We start from the raw sequence: 18,806 nt of genomic DNA on the forward strand, positions 1-18,806 counted from the left end.
GAAGCTTCACAAATGATGAAGGTCTATAGGTGCCCTTCCCCCCCCATATACTCCCCAATTTTTCTCAGTCCTATCAAATAATTAATAAATAAATAAATAACAATATAAGGAAAAAATTCAGTAAAGTTAGAAGATCAAAAAAAAAAGAACTTGCAGGATTTAAGGTGAAAGGAACTTGAGAGAAAAGTTAAAAGTCATAGTGAACCTATATGAAAGTTAAAATATCAAGTATAGGTTTCAGAAAAGGAAGATTAAGGAATGTGGAGAGATGATGTTATAAAAGGAATTCCCAGAGGGCCAGGCGATAACTTACTTGGTAGAGTCCACATTCTACCATGCTTGAAGACCCCAAGTTCCAGCTCCCAGGACCACATTGGAATAATCAGGGGCAGTGCCATGAAATGTGAAATGGTGCTCTGGTCTCTCTCTCTCTCTCTCTCCTCTCTCTCTCTCTCTCTCTTTTTAATTTTTTTAATATTTATTTATTTTTCCCTTTTGCTGCCCTTTTTTTTCATTGTTGATGTAGTTATTGTTGTTGTTACTGACGTCGTCATTGCAGGATAGGACAGAGAGAAATGGAGAGAGGAGGGGAAGACGGGGAGAGAAAGACAGACACCTGCAGACCTGCTTCACTGCCTGTGAAGTGACCCCCCTGCAGGTGGGGAGCCGGGGGCTCGAACCGGGATCCTTACGCCGGTCCTTGCACCCGCTGTGCTACCGCCCGACTCCCTCTCTCTTTTTATCTCTATTTTTTTCTCTCTATCTATACCTGAAAGTAAAATAAAACAAAAAGTCAGCCAGGAACAGTGTAGAATCCTGTAGGCACAAAAATCCTGTTGCAAAAATAAAATAAAATAAAATAACAACATAAAAAATCTGAACTGAAGAAGAGAAGAATTCTTACATTAGGAAATGGCTTATTTCTTCCCACCTTGGACAATGGGATTTTTTTTTGCCTCTGGTGGCTCCTGTGGGTAATGCTGCCATGTACAGGTACGTGCAAGTATCTCCTTTGAGTCATTGTTTTCAGTGACTTAAGAGTAAAATTGCATCAAGAGATTCCTGGCCAAGAAATAAAAGCGATATTGTCTCCTTCCCCAGTTGACTCAAATGAACACTGGTGAGAAATAAGGAAGGACTTGGGGAGGAGACAGTAGGGAAGGACAAAGATAGCGGTGCACAGGCCATTAGCGTCGTGCCATACCAGGCAAAAAAGAAAAAAAAAGTATCAGTGTTGAAACTGAACCTCTATATTTCACCAAACACAAAAGTAAATTCCAAGTGGATCAAGGACCTGTATGTTAGACCAGAAACTATCAGATACTTAGAGGAAAATATTGGCAGAACTCTTTTTCGCATAAAGTTTAAAGACATCTTCAATGAAACAAATCCAATGACAAAGAAGACTAAGGCAAGTATAAACCTATGGGACTACATCAAATTAAAAGGCTTCTGCACAGCAGAAGAAACCACTACCCAATCAAAGAGACCCCTCACAGAATGAAAACAGATCATTACATGTCATACATCAGACAAGAGGCTAAAAGCCAAAATATATAAAGAGTTCAGCAAACTCAACAACAAGAAAACAAATGACCCCATCCAAAAATGGGAAGAGAACATGGACAGAATATTCACCTCAGAAGAGATCCAAAAGGCTGAGAAACACATGAAAAAAAATGCCCCAAGTCTTTGATTGTCAGAGAAGTGCAAATAAAGACAACCGTAAGATACCACTTCACTCCTGTGAGAATGTCATACATCAGAAATTGTAGCAGCAACAAATGCTGGAGAGGTTGTAGGATCAAAGGAACCCTCCTACACTGCTGGTGGGAATGTCAGTTGATCCAACCTCTGTGGAGAACAGTCTGGAGAACTCTCAGAAGGCTAGAAATGGACCTACCCTATGATCCTGCAATTCCTCTCCTGGGGATAGATCTTAGGGAACCCAATACACCCATCCAAAAAGATCTGTGTATACCTATGTTCATAACAGCACAATTTGTAATAGCCAAAACCTGGAAGCAACCCAGGTGTCCAACACCAGATGAGTGGCTGAGCAAGTTGTGGTCTATATGCACAATGGAATACTACTCAGCTATTAAAAACAGTAACTTCATGTTTTCAGCCCATAGCGGCGCTCCGGGCCTGGGCTGGTGTCCTTGCCTCCCAGTGGGGAAAACATACAAGGAATTTTCATAAGACAGTCGTGCAAAATGGAGCTGGAGGAGCCTTGTTTGTATATCTTCCAGATAGATGTATAAAAGTGGATGTTTTTTCTCTGCCACAGAGGATAGAAGCCATTGTGAACAACTATCCGGAAGGGCATAACGCATCAGCTATTCTTCTGGTCCTAGAGTTAGCTCAGAGAAAGAATGGATGGCTCCCCATTTCTGCTATGAATAAGGTGGCAGAAGTTTTAGAAGTACCTCCAATGAGAGTGTATGAAGTAGCAACTTTTTATACCATGTATAATCGAAAGCCAGTTGGGAAATACCACATTCAGGTCTGTACTACACCTTACATGCTTCGGAACTCTTGACAGCATCCTGGAGGCTGTTCAGAATAAACTTGGAATAAAGGTTGGGGAGACCACACCGGACAGACTTTTTACTCTTATTGAGGTGGGATGCTTAGGAGCCCACATAAATGTACCAGTGGTTCAAATAAATGATAGCTACTATGAGGACCTGACACCTCAGGATTTCGAAGAAATTATTGATGAGCTCAAGGCAGGCAAAATTCCAAAACTTGGGCCAAGGAGTGGACGATTTTCTTGTGAGCTGGCTAGGGGTCTTACTTCTCTAACAGAACCACCAAAAAGACCTGGCTTTGGTTTACAGGCAGGCCTCTAATTTATATTCAACTGTAAATATGTTACGAAAATAAAGTATGAGTTATCTGTCTATAAAAAAATGGAGAGATAGATACAGCAAATCCTAACAAAGGGATATTTCAAAGTTAACCTAATTGTCAAATAATGTGATTATAGCAATAACTATCCATTGCCTTCTTTTTTAAAATTTTTTTATTATCTTTATTTATTGGATAGAGACAGCCAGAAATCAAGAGGAAAGGGGTTGATAGGGAGAGAGACAGAGAGACACCTGCAGCCCTGCTTCACCCCTCATGAAGCTTTCCCTCTGCAGGTGGGGACCGGGGGCTCGAACCCGGGTCCTTGCTCATTGTAATACATGCGCTCAACCAGGTGTGCCACCACCCGGCCCCCCATTGCCTTCTTAAACCCTAAGACAGCAGGAACCTCCCACTTCCTCTTTAGAGCCTATGTTTCCCCCAGTCCTGGAACCTCTAGGGTGGGGCTCACTTTCCTGCATGCTTCTCTCAAGTCATACCAAATGATACTGCATCCACCAATCCCAACCTAATCAAAGCAAGGAGTACCACCTGACTATACTTCACTTCAGACTGTGTCCAGAGACGTCAGGCATGGAATGTCAACCCTTCACTCTCATTATTTGGGCGAGACCTTTCCTTTCATAGGATTCTCTAATTCCATTCCAGGAGGTTCACTTCCTAACAAAGTCCCAAAACCTAGATATAGACCAGGTCCCATAAGATAGAGCATATGTTCGCATGTATCCATAAATTAAGGCAAAATACATACCTGAAAGCAAAAATACACAATAGTCTTCAGTGAGTCAGTATCTAGTTCATAATGAAATAGTGCCTACTTAGACTTAGATACCCTCCTCACCTACTTCCTTTTACAGTTCTCTAACTCACTCCAATGCTAACCTCATCAAAGCAAGGACTGCAAAAGCTGAATAAGGGCAAGAGTCTGGCATACTTTAAGGATGACTCTTTAGTCACTATCAGGCTACCCCATCAGCTGGGGCCCTAACCAGGGAGTCCTGAGATTCCCAAACAGACATGAAGGGCCTAGACCTCGAATAAATCCCTCTCTCCATTGTTACCGGTCATTCCTAGCAGGAACAACACAATAGACCCTTTGTGGGCCCCCATAGGACCTTGCCCTCAACTTGGATCAACAATGGTAGAGAACGTTCCATCCTCCAAAGGGAGGCTGGACACTATACTCTATGCTACACCTGAGGAAGATGAGTCCTGATATTGGGGCAGCTTGGAATGTTCTTACTCATGACCACAGAATGTGAGCTCAGATCTACAGGGATGCAGAGGTCACATAGGCTCCAAAGCTGAATATGGGCCCCAGATCACATCAAATTGATGGGGTTTACAGTCAACAATATTTATACACTTTTCCCATATTTGGGAGCTACTCTCTTCCCTGATCCAGCTTTCTGGTCCTTCTGCCAGCCATGACATCATCTCCCCAGACAATAATTAGGATCCACCTGCATATCATATTTCAGGCTCAAGCAAAAACAACAACAAAAAAACACTAGTATAGCCATAGGCCCTCTGAAATATAACTAAATATGCCCAGTAGCTATCTACAAAACTGAGACCCCCTAACGCTTCCTGCACTATTCCAGCCTTTAGGTCCATGATTGTTCAACAATTTGTTTAGCTTTTTTTTTTTTTTTTTAATTTTATTTATTCCCTTTTGTTGCCCTTGTTTTATTGTTGTTGTTGTTGTTGTTGGATAGGACAGAGAGAAATGGAAAGAAGGAGGGGAAGACAGAGAGGAGGAGAGAAAGATAGACACCTGCAGACCTGCTTCACTGCCTGTGAAGCGACTCCCCTGCAGGTGGGGAGCCGGGGTTCGAACCGGGATCCCTATGCCGATCCTTGTGCTTTGCACCACCTGCGCTTAACGCGCTGCGCTACAGCCCGACTCCCAATTTGTTTAGCTTTTTATGTTAACTCTCTTTTCAACCACCAGGTTCCATATGCTACCAGGATGCGACCAGATTTCCTGGACAAACGACCCCACCAATGTGTCCTGGAGCTCTGCTTCCCCGGAGCCCTTCCCCACTAGGAAAAGAGAGAGACAGGCTGGGAGTATGGATCAACCTGTCAATACCCATGTTCAGCAGGGAAACAATTACAGAAATCAGACCTTCTACCTTCTGCATCCCATAATGACCCTGGGTCCATACTCCTAGAGGGATAAAGAATAGGAAAGCTATCAGGGTAGGGAACTGGATACAGAGTTCTGGTGGTGGGAATTGTGTGAAGTTGTACCCCTCTTATCCTATGGTTTAGTCAATGTTTCCTTTTTATAAATAAAAAATTAAATTTAAAAAATGGAGAGATGGAACAGAACTTCTAAAAGGTTGACAAAAAAGCAAGTTAGCAAAGTGTCTCTAGCTCCTGCCCACAAAGAGTCGTGAGGTTGACCTTGCTCTTCAGCCACAATTCAGGGCGCCAAGTGCCGCTGAGAGCTCCCTTGCCAAGTCCTGTGATGCCCGCACACCCTGAGCAGACACAGCCAGCAGCTGCTCTAGAGTGAGACCGGGCCCTTCCTCCACCAAAGTGGGTCATCTGCTTACCAGGGAGTCAGCAGGATTCGCTCCAAACCTGTTCTTCCAGACGGACCTGCTACTCCAATTATGTAATTGAATTAAATGTTCCTGCAAGCCCAGAGAACTGTAAGTTCCCACATTTAAAGGAAGGGCTTTTTTCCCTTTGAAGACTCATGACTAGGCCTGATGCTCTGAAACTTCAAACTGGTTGGTTGAAGCCATGAGAGGCAGCAGCCTGGGTGAGACATAAGGGCACAGGGCTTTTTCCACAGAGGGTGTTGGTGTAGGCCTCAGACTCCTTTCATCTCTGGGTTTAAGTGTTGTGAGAGGCAGCTCCCACTGTCCTCACTCTGGCTTCAATACCCTGACTGACTTTAAATTTCCATGAGTGTTTGTTTCTTCATGAGCAATCAGGCCTAGCTTTAGGGACCCACTGATTTCATTACTTGTGTTATTGGCCTTGTATGTACTTTTTCACATTTGTTTACTCTCTCTCTTACAGATATATTACTGAATTCCTGGGCCAACAAAATAGCTCACTTGGGTACTGTGGTGTTTTGCCACTAGAGTGAGCGACCCATGTTCAAAGTTAGCCCTCGTGGTATTGAAGAAAGTTTCAGTGCTGTGATCTCTGTGTGTGTATGTGTCTCTCATCTAGACAGAGACAGAAAGACAGAGAAAGAATGAAAGAGAACACCACAACCCAAGTTTCCTTCAAGGCAGAGGGAGGCTGGGCTAAAAGTTGGCTGATGCACATGGCAAAGCTGTGTACTATCCCTGTGAACTATTTTGCCAGCTCTCTACATCTGGGTCTTGCTCTAGCTGAAAAAAATCTGCCAAGAGCTAGGGTGAGACCATGATGGTTATACAGAAAGGCTGTCCTGCCTGAGGCATCAAAGGTCCCAAATTCAATTTCCAGCCTGTCATGATCTAGACCTGAGCTGTGTTCTGGTTAAAAAAAAAAGGGTGGGGGAGGGGAGGTTGGGGTGGTGTTACTTATGTGATCATTCTTGCCAGTCTAAGCAGAGACAAGTGTTTCAGTTCAGGCTAATACAACCATATATCCGGGATCAGCAAACGTTTTTATTTATCTTTAAATTTTATTTTATTTATAAACAGGAAACACTGACAAAACCATAGGATAAGAGGGGTACAACTCCACACAATCCCCACCACCAGAACTCCGTATCCCATCCCCTCCCCTGGTAGCATTCCTATTCTTTATCCCTCTGGGAGTATGGACCCAAGGTCATTGTGGGATGCAGAAGGTGGAAGGTCTGGCTTCTGTAATTGCTTCCCCGCTGAACATGGGCATTGACAGGCTGATCCATATTCCCAGCCTGCCTCTCTCTTTCCCTAGTGGGGCGGGGTCTGGGGAATTGGAGCTCCAGGACACATTGGTGGTGTAAACATTTTAATTTAATTATTTGTCACCAGGATTACAGCTGGTGGCCAGTGCATTCAGTTTAAAATATTTAAACTTAAATAATCAGGGAATGAGTGGTGGTGCACCTGGTTGAGTACACACGTTACAATGCACAGTGACCCTTGGGGTCAAGCGGTAGCGCAGCAGGTTAACCACACATGGTGCGAAGTGCAAGGACTGGCATGAGGATCCCAGTTTGAGTCCCCCAGCTCCCCACCTGTAAGAGGTTTGCTTCACAAGCTGGTCTGCAGGTGTCTATCTTTCTCTCCCCCCCTCTCTGCCCCTCCTCTCTCCATTTCTCTCTGTCTTATCCAACAACAATGACATCAATAACAACAGTAATAATAACCACAACAACAATTAAAAACAACAAGGGCAGGAGTCAGGCAGTAGCACAGCAGGTTAAGTGCACATGGCGTGAAGCGCAAAGTCCGGAGTAAGGATCCTGGTTTGAGCCCCTGGCTCCCCACCTGTAGGGGAGTCACTTCACAGGCGGTGAAGCAGGTCTGCAGATGTCTATCTTTCTCTCCCCTCCCTCTGTCTTCCCCTCCTCTCTCCATTTCTCTCTGTCCTATCCAACAAGAATGACATCAATAACAACAATAATAATAACCACAACAATGATAAAACAACAAGGGCAACAAAAGAGGGAAAAATAGCCTCCAGGAGCAGTGGATTCGTGGTGCACTGAGCCCCAGCAATAACTCTGGAGGCAAAAAGAAAAAAAAGAGAAGACGAAGAAGGTACAGGTCTCCCTTTTTATTATAGGCCATATAAATTCATGTTATTTTGCAAAACCAGGCTTATCACTGGGGCTTGGTGCCTATGCAGTGAATCCACCACTCCTGGAAGCCATTTTTTTCCCTCTTTCTTTTTTCCTTTACTTTTTGATAGAACTGAGAGAAATGGGGTGGTGGTGAAATAGAGGAAGGAGTGGCACCTGCAGCACTGCTTCACCACTTGTGAATCTTCCCTCCTGCAGGTGAGGACCTGGGGCTTGAACCTGAATCCTTGTGTATGGTAACATGTGCCACATAGCCTCAAAAATCTGTAAAAACCAAGGAGTTGGACAGTAGCACAGCAGGTTAAGCGCATGTGGCTGCGAAGCGCCAAGGACTGGTGTTAAGGATCCCGGTTTGAGCCCCTGGCTCCCTACCTGCAGGGAAGTCGCTTCACAGGCGGTGAAGCAGGTCTGCAGGTGTCTTTCTCTCCCCCTCTCTCTTCCCTTCCTCTCTCCATTTCTCTCTGTCCTATCTAACAATGACAATATCAATAACAACAATAACAACAACAACAACAATTAAAAAAAACAACAAGGGCAACAAAAGGAAAAAAAAGATCTGTAAAAACCAATTCACGACAGCACTAATTTTCGGTTAGTATAAGCCCTCTTTATGTGTGTTCACAGAAGGTGGGAGCAGGGTGGCTGATGAAAGCCAAAGTTTGAGTCAATTTGGCTAATAATTAGTTCTGATTTCCCAGCTGAATTCCTTAGAATCTTCATATATTGGAGCTGGGTGAGGCATGCCCATGTAAGGCCACACATTACCATGCATAAGGACCCTGGTTCAAGTCCCCCCTTGCTACCTGTAGGGGGGAAGCTTCATGATTGGTGAAGCAGGGCTCCTTCTCTCTCTCCCTCTTTTCCTTCATTTTTTCTTTCTTTCTTTCTTTTTTTTTTTTTTTTGCCTCCAGGGTTATCTCTGGGGCTCAGTGACTACACTTCAAATCCACTTCTCCTGTGGCCATTGTTTTGATTTTTTTTTTTTCTTGGATAGGACGGAGAGAAAATGAGAGAGGGAGAGAAAGACAAACACCTGCAGACCTGCTTCACTGCTTGTGAAGTGACCCCCCTGCAGGTGGGGAGCTGGGGGCTCGAACCGGGATCCTTGCATGGGTCCCTGTGCTTTGTACTATGTGTACTTAACCCGCTGCATCACTGCCCGGCCTCCAGCAGGGCTGTCTTTCTAATTCCCCCTCCCTTCTCAATTTTCCTCTGTGCTATCAAGTAAAAAAGGGGAAAACATCTGCCACCAGGAGCAGTGGATTTGTTATGCAGGCACTGAGTCCCAGCAATAGCCCTGATGACCAAAAAAGAATTCATATATTAAAAGAGAGAAATGACTTAGTGAAAAGATTTCTAAAGATCCTTTCAATTCTGCTGCAATCCTATGACTGTGAGCTAAATCCTAGCAGAGGCGGGTCTGCAGTGATGTCTAGATTTCGGCCCCGGTTCTGTCACATAGCAGCTCTGTGCAGTTGAACAAGCTGTACAGTCTCCCTAAGCCTCTCCCAGATTTGCCTCACAGAGTTCTGAAGGATTTTGAGGGTTAGTGCATGTCAAAGTGCATTTACAAACGGTACAGAAACTCCCCCAACGCCAGGTATTATAAGATCCAGCTTTTCTCTTTTTGATTTACTGATAGCTAGTCAGAAAAAGCAACCTCGGGTGAGGCTAACCTCTTAGCCAATTTCAACGCTAAGAACCAGGAAATGACAGGGTAGTTTATGTGTGTGTGTGTGTGTGCGCCATACTCAGTGTATAGAATGTACAGCATAGTTTGATTTCTTATGTGTGCATTGATAATTCAACTGGCTAAGGAGCTGGGTGGTGATGCACCTGGTTGAGCACACACGTTACAATGTTCAAGGACGCGGGTTCAAGCCCCCAGTCCCCACCTGCAGGGGGAACGCTTTGTGGTGAAGCAGTGCGGCAGGGTGTCTCTGTCTCTCTCCCATCTCCCCCTTCCTCTCAATTTCTGGCTGTCTCTATCCTATAAATAAATAGAGATAAAACATTAAAAACAATTTTTTTTTGCCTCCAGGATTATCGCTGGGACTTGGTGCCTGCACTATGAATCCGCTGCTCCTGGAGGCTATTTTTTTCCCTTTTGTTCCCCTTGTTGTTTATCTTTGCTGTTGTTACTATTATTGTTGTTGGATAGGGCAGAGAGAAATTGAGAGAGGAGGGGAAGACAGAGAGGGGGAGAGAAAGACACCTGCAGATCTGCTTCACCGCTTGTGAAACGACCACCCTGCAGGTGGGGAGCCGGGGGCTCAAACTGGGATCCTTACTCTGGTCTTTGTGCTTTGAGCCATGTGCGCTTAATCTGTTGTGCCACTGCCGGGCCTCCGATAAAATTTTTTTTAAAAAGTGGTCCGGGCAGGGAGTTGAGCGGTAGCGCAGTGGGTTAAGTGCACATGGTGCAAAGCGCAAGAACCGGCGTAAGGATCCCGGTTTGAGCCCCGGCTCCCCACCTGCAGGGGAGTCGCTTCACAGGCAGTGAAGCAGGTCTGCAGGTGTCTCTTTTTCTCTCCCCCTCTCTGTCTTCCCCTCCTCTCTCGATTTCTCTCTGTCCTATCCAACAACGACACCAGCAGTAACAACAACAATAATAACTACAACAGTTAAAAAAAAAAAAGGGCAAGAAAGGGAAAATAAATAAATAAAAAAAAAAAAAGGTGGTCCGGGAATGGCGCAGTCATTGGACTCTCAAGCAGGAGGTCTTGAATTCAGTCCCCAGCAGGACATTTACCAAAGTGATGTCTGGTTCTTTCTCTCTCTCTTTCTATCTTTATCATTAATAAATAAAGAAAATCTTTAAAAATTAAAAAAAAAATACTAGCTAAGGGGCTGGGTGGTGGCACACCTGGTTGAGTGCAGGCGTTACCATGCACAAGGTTTAAGCCTGCAGTTGCCACCGGCAGGGGGGCCGTTCCCGGAATGGTGAAGCTGCGTTCTAGGTGTCTCTCTCCCTCCCTTCCTCTCTGTCTCCCCCTCCTTCTTATTTTTTTTTCTCACTGTCTTATCAAATAAAGGAAATATAAAACAAACAAACAAAAATACTGGGTAAAGTTCTAAGTAGATACTTTCACTCAAGCTAGTCCTCAATAGATTATTGTTAGGATTCTGAGTCTTGAGAAGGGTATCAAGAAAACAAAATACAATACAACAGGGAGGGTGGTAGCAAGCCACTGTCAATGTCCTCATTCGGTGCTGCTTGCGGTGTTCAGCTTTCAGTGCCCACCCAAGTGCGGAGAGGAAGTTGCCATTTTCCTACTGACAGGACCGCCCTAGGAATAAAGTTAAAGTTCTACACTCCCAGAGGGGGAGGAATGTCAGGGGAAGAGGACCAGAGGCCTCTAAAACCCAGTTCCATCAGGATCAGGAGAGAGAAGAGGGGGGAAAATAATAAAGGACATTCACAAGTAGAAACAGATGTAGATGTTTCTTCTAAGGAAAGGAAGGGCGGCGGGCAGTGGAGCAACGGGTTAAGCGCATAGCCCGAAGCACAAGAATCCCGGATCCCGGTTCGAGTCCCGGGCTCCCCACCTGAAGGGAAGTCGCTTCACTAGCGGTGAAGCAGGTCTGCAGGTGTCTGTCTTTCTCTCCCCCTCTGTCTTCCTCTCCTCTCTCCATTTCTCTCTGCCAGCAATAACACTACAGTAACAACAAAGGCAACAAAATGGGAGCAGTGGATTCCTAGTGCAGGCACTGAGCCCTGGTGATAACTCTAGAAGCAAAAAAAAAAAAAAAAGCAGGACCACAGGGGGAAAAACTATATAGATATATAGTTACAGAAAAAAAAAAAGTCAACTCCTATCTGTGACTTAGGGAGAACTACTGCAGTTTCCAATGGAGGGAAGAATAGGGACACAGAACTCTGGTGGTGAACTCTTAATTTTTTTTTTTTTTTGCCTCCAGGGTTATTGCTGGGGCTCAGTGCCTGCACCATGAATCCACTGCTCCTGGAGGCCATTCCCCCCCCCCCCCCCCCGCTTTTGTTGTCCTTGTTGTTGTAGCCTTGTTGTGGTTGTTGTTGTTGATGTCATTCGTTGTTGGATAGGACAGAGAGAAATGGAGAGAGGAGGGGAAGACAGAGAGGGGGAGAGAAAGACGCCTGCAGACCTGCTTCACCGCCTGTGAAGCGACTCCCCTGCAGGTGGGGAGCCGGGGGCTCGAACCGGGATCCTCATACCAATCCTTACGCTTTGAGCCATGTGCGCTTAACCCTCTGTGCCACCGCCGGACCCCTTTATTCATTTATTTATTTAGTATTGGCTAGAGACAGAGAGAAATTGAGAGGGGTGGGGGAGGTAGAGAGGGAGAGAGACAGACAGACACATACAGCCCTGCTTTCCCACTTGGGAAGCTTTCCCCCTGCAGGTGGGGGCCGGGAATCGAACCTGCGTCCTCGAGCACTGCAATGTGAGCTTTTAACCAGGTGCGCCACCACCTTTCGTGCACATTCAAGCCTCTCGGATGGACAAGGAGCCTGTTGGCTCTTGAGGGCACACGGGTCACTTTTTTTTTTTTAATTTTATTTCCCCCGCTTTCTTTCCCGGTTTGTTTTAATAGAACTGATCAGGTGCTTTCCTGAAAGAGACACAGGTTTGTTTGTCTTTTTGCTGAGCAGCAGCGCGATCCCTGCCAGGTGGCGCCTAGCACACCGCAGTTGCTCAACCCCGCAGACGCAGACGTTGCTCGGAAATGGTCAACGCGGCGGCTGTTGCCCCGCGGTTGGCACAGCCGCGGCCGCCCGCCTCTAGTCCCGGGGTCGCTCTGACCTCGGGGCCGCGGCCGAGCCTGTGCGCCCACAGTGCGCATGCGCGCGCGCGCGACATCCGGGTGCCGGCGGCCGCTGCAGGTTGCGCCGGGGTGGCGGCGGCGCGGGGGGCGTGGCCAGCGGCTCATTGTGCGCGGCGCAGCGCAGCGCCGCCGGCCGCCGAGGCCCTGAGGGCAAGTTGGCGTTGCCTCCGCGGTCACCGCCGCCGCCGCCGCCGCCGCCGCCGCCCTGCAGCCCGCTCGCTCCCTCGCTCCCTCGGCGGCGCGCTGCCCTTCCAAGATGGCGGCCGCTCCCGGTGTCGGAGCCGCCGCCGCCTCCTCGGGCCAGGCGGAGGGCAAGAAGCTCGCCGACTTGCGCGTTGTCGACCTCAAGTCGGAGCTGAAGCGACGCAACTTGGACAGCACCGGCGTCAAGACGATGCTGGTGTCCCGCCTCAAGCAGGTGAGGCCCGGCCGCCTTCGGGAAGCGGCGCTTAGGCCGCGGCGCCCGCGGAGGAGGCCCGGCTTCCGCCGCCCTGGGTGGGGGCCCGCGCGGGAGGCCCGGGGCCGACTCCCCTCTTTTCCCCCGGGGCCGAGGACCCTCTCGCGGCGTGCCCGCTACGCGAGCCCCCGGACGCGGCCTCCACACTCCCCCTTCCCCTCCCCGCCCCGGGGCGGTGGCGGAGCCCCGGGAGGCGCAGGGACCCGGGCTCGGGGCCCCGGCGGGCGCGGGCAGCCCCCGGCCCCGGAGGGGATGGTCTCCTCGGCCACTTGCGTGCGGAGTCAGCCGTTGGATGGCGTCCAACCGTCCCGCCCCGCGGCTCGGGGCGGGGTGGGAGTCGGCCGGGTGCGGTGAGCTCTCCCGCGTCCGCGCGGCAACCTGCTGGTCGGCAGCAACCCGCGCCCAGGGTATTTCCCCGGCCTCTGGGCCTGAGCGTGGGAATTGGCGGCCGAGGAGGAGAGACAGGGACAGAAAATAATAAATACAAGTTTTGCATTTCTAAAAATTAAGCAAATTACCTTTTTTTTTTAAAAAAAAAATTTTTTTTTATTTTCTTCCCTTCTTCTCCCTTTCCCCTTAGTCATTTGCTTTGGCAACTTTGCAGCTTGTCTGCAATCAAGAACATATATATATATATATATATATATATATATATTTATTTTTTTTTTTTTCCCCATTCCTAATGGTAGGGTTTTTTTTTTTTTTTAAATATATAATAACGATCTCGCCTGGGTAGAATTTAAATCCCATGTGATTTTTTTTTTTTCTTCTTTCTTTTTTGGATACCTAATGAGACCTCCCCGACTCCTCCCCCCCCACCCCCCCACCCCGAAAGTTGCTCTCACTCGTGGAATGTCAATAGCTTTTTTTTTTTTTTTTTAATTCTTTTATCTGTTTGAAGTCGGTTTATGAAATGACTAGCAGTGCGAAAGTCTTTTAGACCTGACGTGTGCCGATTTTTTTTTTTTCATTTCGTTTTTATAAAGTAAGTTTAGCGAGACTGTTGTAGCATATTAACTTCTCTTTCTAATGTAGGCTATTGAAGAGGAAGGAGGCGATCCAGATAATATTGAATTAACTGTTTCAACTGATACTCCAAACAAGAAACCAACCAAAGGCAAAGGTTGTTATGCGTTCTGAACATATATATATATATATATATAATAATAATTATTATTATTACTATTTTTTTTGAAATCTATTTTGGTTATATAACTTGCCTCTGCTCTTATGCCACTCGCCCTGTTTATGTCGTGTTGCTCTTCGCTATTTCCCTCTGGCGCTCTGCCTTCTTGGGTCAAGGAAGCAAAAGTCACGGTAGCCAGACTCCGGTCGTCTGGTCCTTTTGATCTGGCTGAAGGTGACCCCGAAAAGCGAGACCAGGCCATCATGGCTTCTGTAGCAGCCGGCACAGTCAAGTCTTACTAAGCTTCACTTGGCAGTGTGAACAGTGAAAGGCAGTTTTGTCTGTCTTGTCTACCTTTGCCTCACAACTGGCCGAGTATTGGTGGAATCCCCTCCCATCCCTTTTCATCTTGACTCCTTGCTGTTTTTTTTTCCTACTTACGATAAAATTCTCTCACCTTTATGTTAAGTCTCTGTTTGGCTCGGTGAACCTAGTATAGCTTTATGCCATTATACAGTCTAATTTTCAGTGAAATTAAAAAAACAAACAAAAAAACAACTTCAATCATACTAACAAGGTGGGGGGATATCTATGATTGAGTAGTTAAATACTTAGCTTTTAAACTAAAAAAAAAAGTTTTATAAATATACGTGAAGAGATTTTTGTTTTAGGATTATTTTTTTTTTTAACCAAGCCGAAACAGATGCTTTTTGGCACATTGAATAGCTAGGAGTGTTTTTTTTTTAATATTTATTTATTCCCTTTTGTTGCTTTATTGTTGTTGTTATTGATAATGTTGTTGTTGGATAGGACAGAGAGAAATGGAGAGAGGAGGGGAAGACAGAGAGGAGGAGAGAAAGACAGACACCTGCAGACCTGCTTCACCGCCTGTGAAGCGACTCCCCTGCACGTGGGGAGCCGGGGGCTCGAACTGGGATCCTTATGCCGGTCCTTGCGCTTTGCACCAAGTGCGCTTAACCCGCTGAGCTACAGCCCGACTCCCAGGAGTGGTTTTAAATGAACGTTTTGGCGGTGCACTCGGGGCCTGGCTATTTGTGGAGGGTCCTGGTAAGTGAGGTCTATACTTGAACCCCGTCTACTTGAACTGCGGCGCATCTCTCTCCCTTCCTTCCTGAGGAACCGAGTAGTTAGGGTGGGAGGCGGTGGTGTGTGAATCTGGACTCTGGGAGCTCCTGGGATGGATTTCCTTTAGTCTGTCTTTTCTGCTGTGAGGGATCCCAGCACTTCTCTACCCTCGTACCTCAGGATAGCAGCTCGACTACAGTGATAGAATAGAACTTTGAAGAGAATTTACCCTTAAAAAGAAGGGGAAATCACATTTTGAGCTTTAGCACTTTGTGGGTGGGTATCGGGCCTGGCAGATCTTGACACCTGCTTATTTATATTTGAGCCTTGGTAGATTTGCAAGTGTCCTTTATTTTATGGACGGGAAGAAAGAAACCAGAAGGGCTTGGAAAGCATTTCCTGGTTGGAGATGGAAAAGGCATTTGGTGGGATAATGAAGTTGTCTGGAAGTTCTGTAACTGTTTATGGCTTTGGGAGGTGGCTAGCAGAGCTGCTTTGAAAAGAGGGAAACAAGTGCATCGGAAGTTAACCATGTTTCTTACAGTGACTTCTTTTTTTCTTTTTCTCCTTTCCTTTACCAGAGCACTGCTCAGCTCTGGCTTATGGTGGTGCAGGGGATTGAACCTGGGCTTTGGAGCCTAAGACGTGAGAATCTCTTTGCGTAACAACATGCTCTCTGCCCGCCCTTAGAGTGATTTTGAGCTGACTCATTTAGCAGATTGTGATAGTCTGATGTGTATTAATCATAGTTCGCAATTATTTGCTGGTGGGTTTTTTAAAAAATATTTATTTATTTATTTATTTATTTCCTTTTGTTGTTGTATTGTTGTAGTTATTATTGATGTCATCGTTGTTGGATAGGACAGAGAGAAATGGAGGGGGGGGGAGACAGAGAGGAGAAGAGAAAGGTAGACACCTGCAGACCTGCTTCACCACCTGTGAAGCGACTCCCCTGCAGGTGAGGAGACACGGGGGCTTGAACCGGGATCCTTACGCTGGCCCTTGTGCTCGTGCCATGTGCGCTTAACCCGCTGTGCTACCACCCGACTCCCTGCTGGTGGGTTTTAACATCTAAGGTAAACGTCATTTAATTTTTTCAGCCTCGCCTACTTCTAATTTCTCTGTGTATCCCATCCCTACTCCCCCTTTTTTTAGATTAGGAACTTCATTATACTTTACCTTTAGAAATAATTACAATATGAAAAGTTGGGAGAAGCTTTCAGTATAGGTTAGAAATGTAGTTTAGGGAGTCGGGCGGGAGCGCAGTGGGTTAAGCGCAGGTGGTGCAAGGCGCAAGGACCTGCATAAGGATCTTGGTTCGAGCCCCCGGCTCCCCACCTGCAGGGGAGTCGCTTCACAGGCAGTGAAGCAGGTCTGCAGGTGTCTGTCTTTCTCTCTCCCTCTCTGTTTTCCCCTCCTCTTTCCATTTCTCTCTGTCCTAACAAATGACGACATCAGTAACAACAGTAATAACTACAACAATAAAACAACAAGGGCAACAAAAGGGCATAAATAAATATTTTTAACAAATGTATTTTAGTGGTGGAGCTCACTCATGTTGTACATCTGTGAGGCCCTGGGTTTGATCTAGATGTGGCAGTCTTCCAGAAGGAGAAAAAGAATGACCTCATCTACCTACCTCCTTCCTTCCACCATTCCTTCCTTCCACTTCTCCCTCTTCTTCTTCTTTCAATTTTAAAACTTTATTTTATCTGATAGAACAGAAAGAAATTGAGAGGGACAGGGAACTAGGGAGAGAAAGACAGACAAGTGCAACGCTACTTCACCTTTCCTGACTCTTTCCCCTACAGTTAGGGACTGAGGGATTGAACCTGGGTCCTTGTACATGCTACTACATGCACTTAACCAAGTGCGCCTCCCCTCGCCTCCCCATGCATACATGGCTATCAGTATGTTAAATCTTTTTTTCCTCTTATGTGGACTGTGAAGGTACATGAACTTATGTTGAAGTGTGTTGTGGTCTTTGTTTGCAGTTCTAACAGTGCTTCTGTGTGGCAGGGATCTGCAGAGACTTATTTCAGGGTGTGCATGGCAAGTTAACGTTGTGTGCTTGAATTGCAGTCATCATTCTGAAAATCCTGTGAAGTACAAAGAGCAGTATGTAAATTCTAACTAGTTTGAATTCATTAAGATGTTTATAGGTGAAATTACTTTAAAGACTTAATTTAAAAAATTTAGGAGACCGGTGAGGAATTGATATTTAGATCAGTGGTTAAAAACACTTTTTATGTGATGTCAGTTTGTTACTGAATTATTTTTTTTGGCCTGGTTTTGTTGTTCACTTAATCTCAGCTCATTTGGAAGTGTCTGTCTTGAAACAGTTTCATCTTGGTCATGCCATAATCCTTTAGTGGGTCGGCTTCTTTGTCTGTAAAATTGGACATTTTGCTTCAGCTAGTCCTTGCGCTTTGCACCACCTGCGCTTAACCTGCTGCCCTACTGCCCGACTCCCAAAATTGGACATTTTTCTAGATCATTCATACGTCTTTTTTTTTTTTTTTGTACTGAAATTCAGTCTGTTGCCAGGAGGCGGAAGAGAGATGCTTTCTGTCTAACTCAGAAAGATGTAGAGGGAGGATTTGGAAGAACTGTAGGTGCTTCCTCAGCATAGATTGATTAGTATCGATGATTAGAGAAGTTAAGAGCTGAGAGCTTTTTTTTTTTTTTTCTCTTTATTGGGGGAGTTAATGGTTAACAGTCGACAGTGAAGCACAGTAGTTTGTACATGTATAATAACATTGCTCAGTTTTCCACATCACAATCTAACCCCCCTGGGTCTTCCTCTGCCAAAGGGATTATTTCAAGGCAGGCATGCAGACGCCAGCAAGACACACAGTATAATAGTTGAGTCAGAAAAATTCTGCGCATAAGGTTGCAAATAAAAATTAAATGATCTTAAGCAAAGGGAGAAGCTTTTTTGTGGGTCTTGAAGAGTTAGTTACTTAAGGTGAAATATCAAGCTCATTTTCTTTCTTTTTTTTTTTTTTTTTTTGCCTCCCAGCTTATTGCTGGGGTTCGGTGCCTGCACCATGAATCCACTGCTCCTGGAGGCCAAATTTTCCCCCCTTTTGTTGCCCTTGTTGTTGTAGCCTTGTTGTGGTTATTATTGTTGTTGAGGTGGTTTGTTGTTGGATAGGACAGAGAAATGGAGAGAGGAGGGGAAGACAGAGAGGGGGAGAGAAAGACAGACACCTGCAGACCTGCTTCACTGTCTGTGAAGTGACTCCCTTGCAGGTGGGGAGCCGGGGGCTGGAACCAGGAACCTTATGCTGGTCCTTGCGCTTTGCACCTCCTGCGCTTAACCTGCTGCATTACCGCCCGACCCCCTAAGCTCATTTTCTTATTAATTCAGGGTCCTAGTCTTTGGAGTGTGTGTGTGTGTGTGTGTGTGTGTGTGTGTGTGTGTTGTGTGTGTGTGTGTGTGAGCGAGCGTGCTTGCACTAAACTGTATAGACTGGGTAGAGTGTTGGTCTGCTTCTAAGAGCCCTTCTGTTGCATTGCTTGACTCTGTGGTCTGTTTACATCATCTTTGTTTTCACTGGTTCAATCCCCACTAGTTGGACTGCTTTCTCCTTCTCCCCATCCCCTACCCTACATACTTCCTCTTCCTGACACTTCCGCCTCAGGAGATATATAGGACAGAATTGTGATGAGAGATTAGATTGTTGAACTGCATCCCCACTTGTCAA

The 18,806-nt window shown here is 46.1% G+C and overlaps 1 protein-coding gene, 1 long non-coding RNA gene and 1 pseudogene across 11 annotated transcripts in view; all 3 read left to right on the forward strand.

The window, feature by feature from the left end:
- Positions 1-2,910, forward strand: part of LOC103123518 (NADH dehydrogenase [ubiquinone] flavoprotein 2, mitochondrial-like) — a 6,310-nt pseudogene extending 3,400 nt beyond the window's left edge.
- A 2,554-nt stretch (positions 2,911-5,464) lies between these two features.
- Positions 5,465-6,039, forward strand: LOC132533323 (uncharacterized). Its single transcript, XR_009545201.1, has 2 exons — positions 5,465-5,650; positions 5,914-6,039. It is a non-coding gene; the product is annotated as an uncharacterized LOC132533323 (long non-coding RNA).
- Positions 6,040-12,462: 6,423 nt separating this feature from the next.
- Positions 12,463-18,806, forward strand: part of SLTM (SAFB like transcription modulator) — a 51,491-nt gene continuing 45,147 nt past the window's right edge. For 4 of the 10 annotated variants that reach the window (XM_060174439.1, XM_060174441.1, XM_060174440.1 and 1 more), the window contains exons 1-2: positions 12,465-12,845; positions 13,920-14,007. In XM_060174439.1, coding sequence (XP_060030422.1) covers positions 12,684-12,845; positions 13,920-14,007 — 250 coding nt within the window. In that variant the 5' untranslated portion in view covers positions 12,465-12,683. Of the gene's footprint in view, positions 12,846-13,919; positions 14,008-18,806 lie in introns of all 10 variants that reach the window. The other 6 variants (XM_060174436.1, XM_060174443.1, XM_060174437.1 and 3 more) reach the window with 4 other exon arrangements.

The sequence above is a fragment of the Erinaceus europaeus genome, chromosome 16, assembly GCF_950295315.1.
Source record: "Erinaceus europaeus chromosome 16, mEriEur2.1, whole genome shotgun sequence".
Taxonomy (NCBI): Eukaryota; Metazoa; Chordata; class Mammalia; order Eulipotyphla; family Erinaceidae; genus Erinaceus; species Erinaceus europaeus.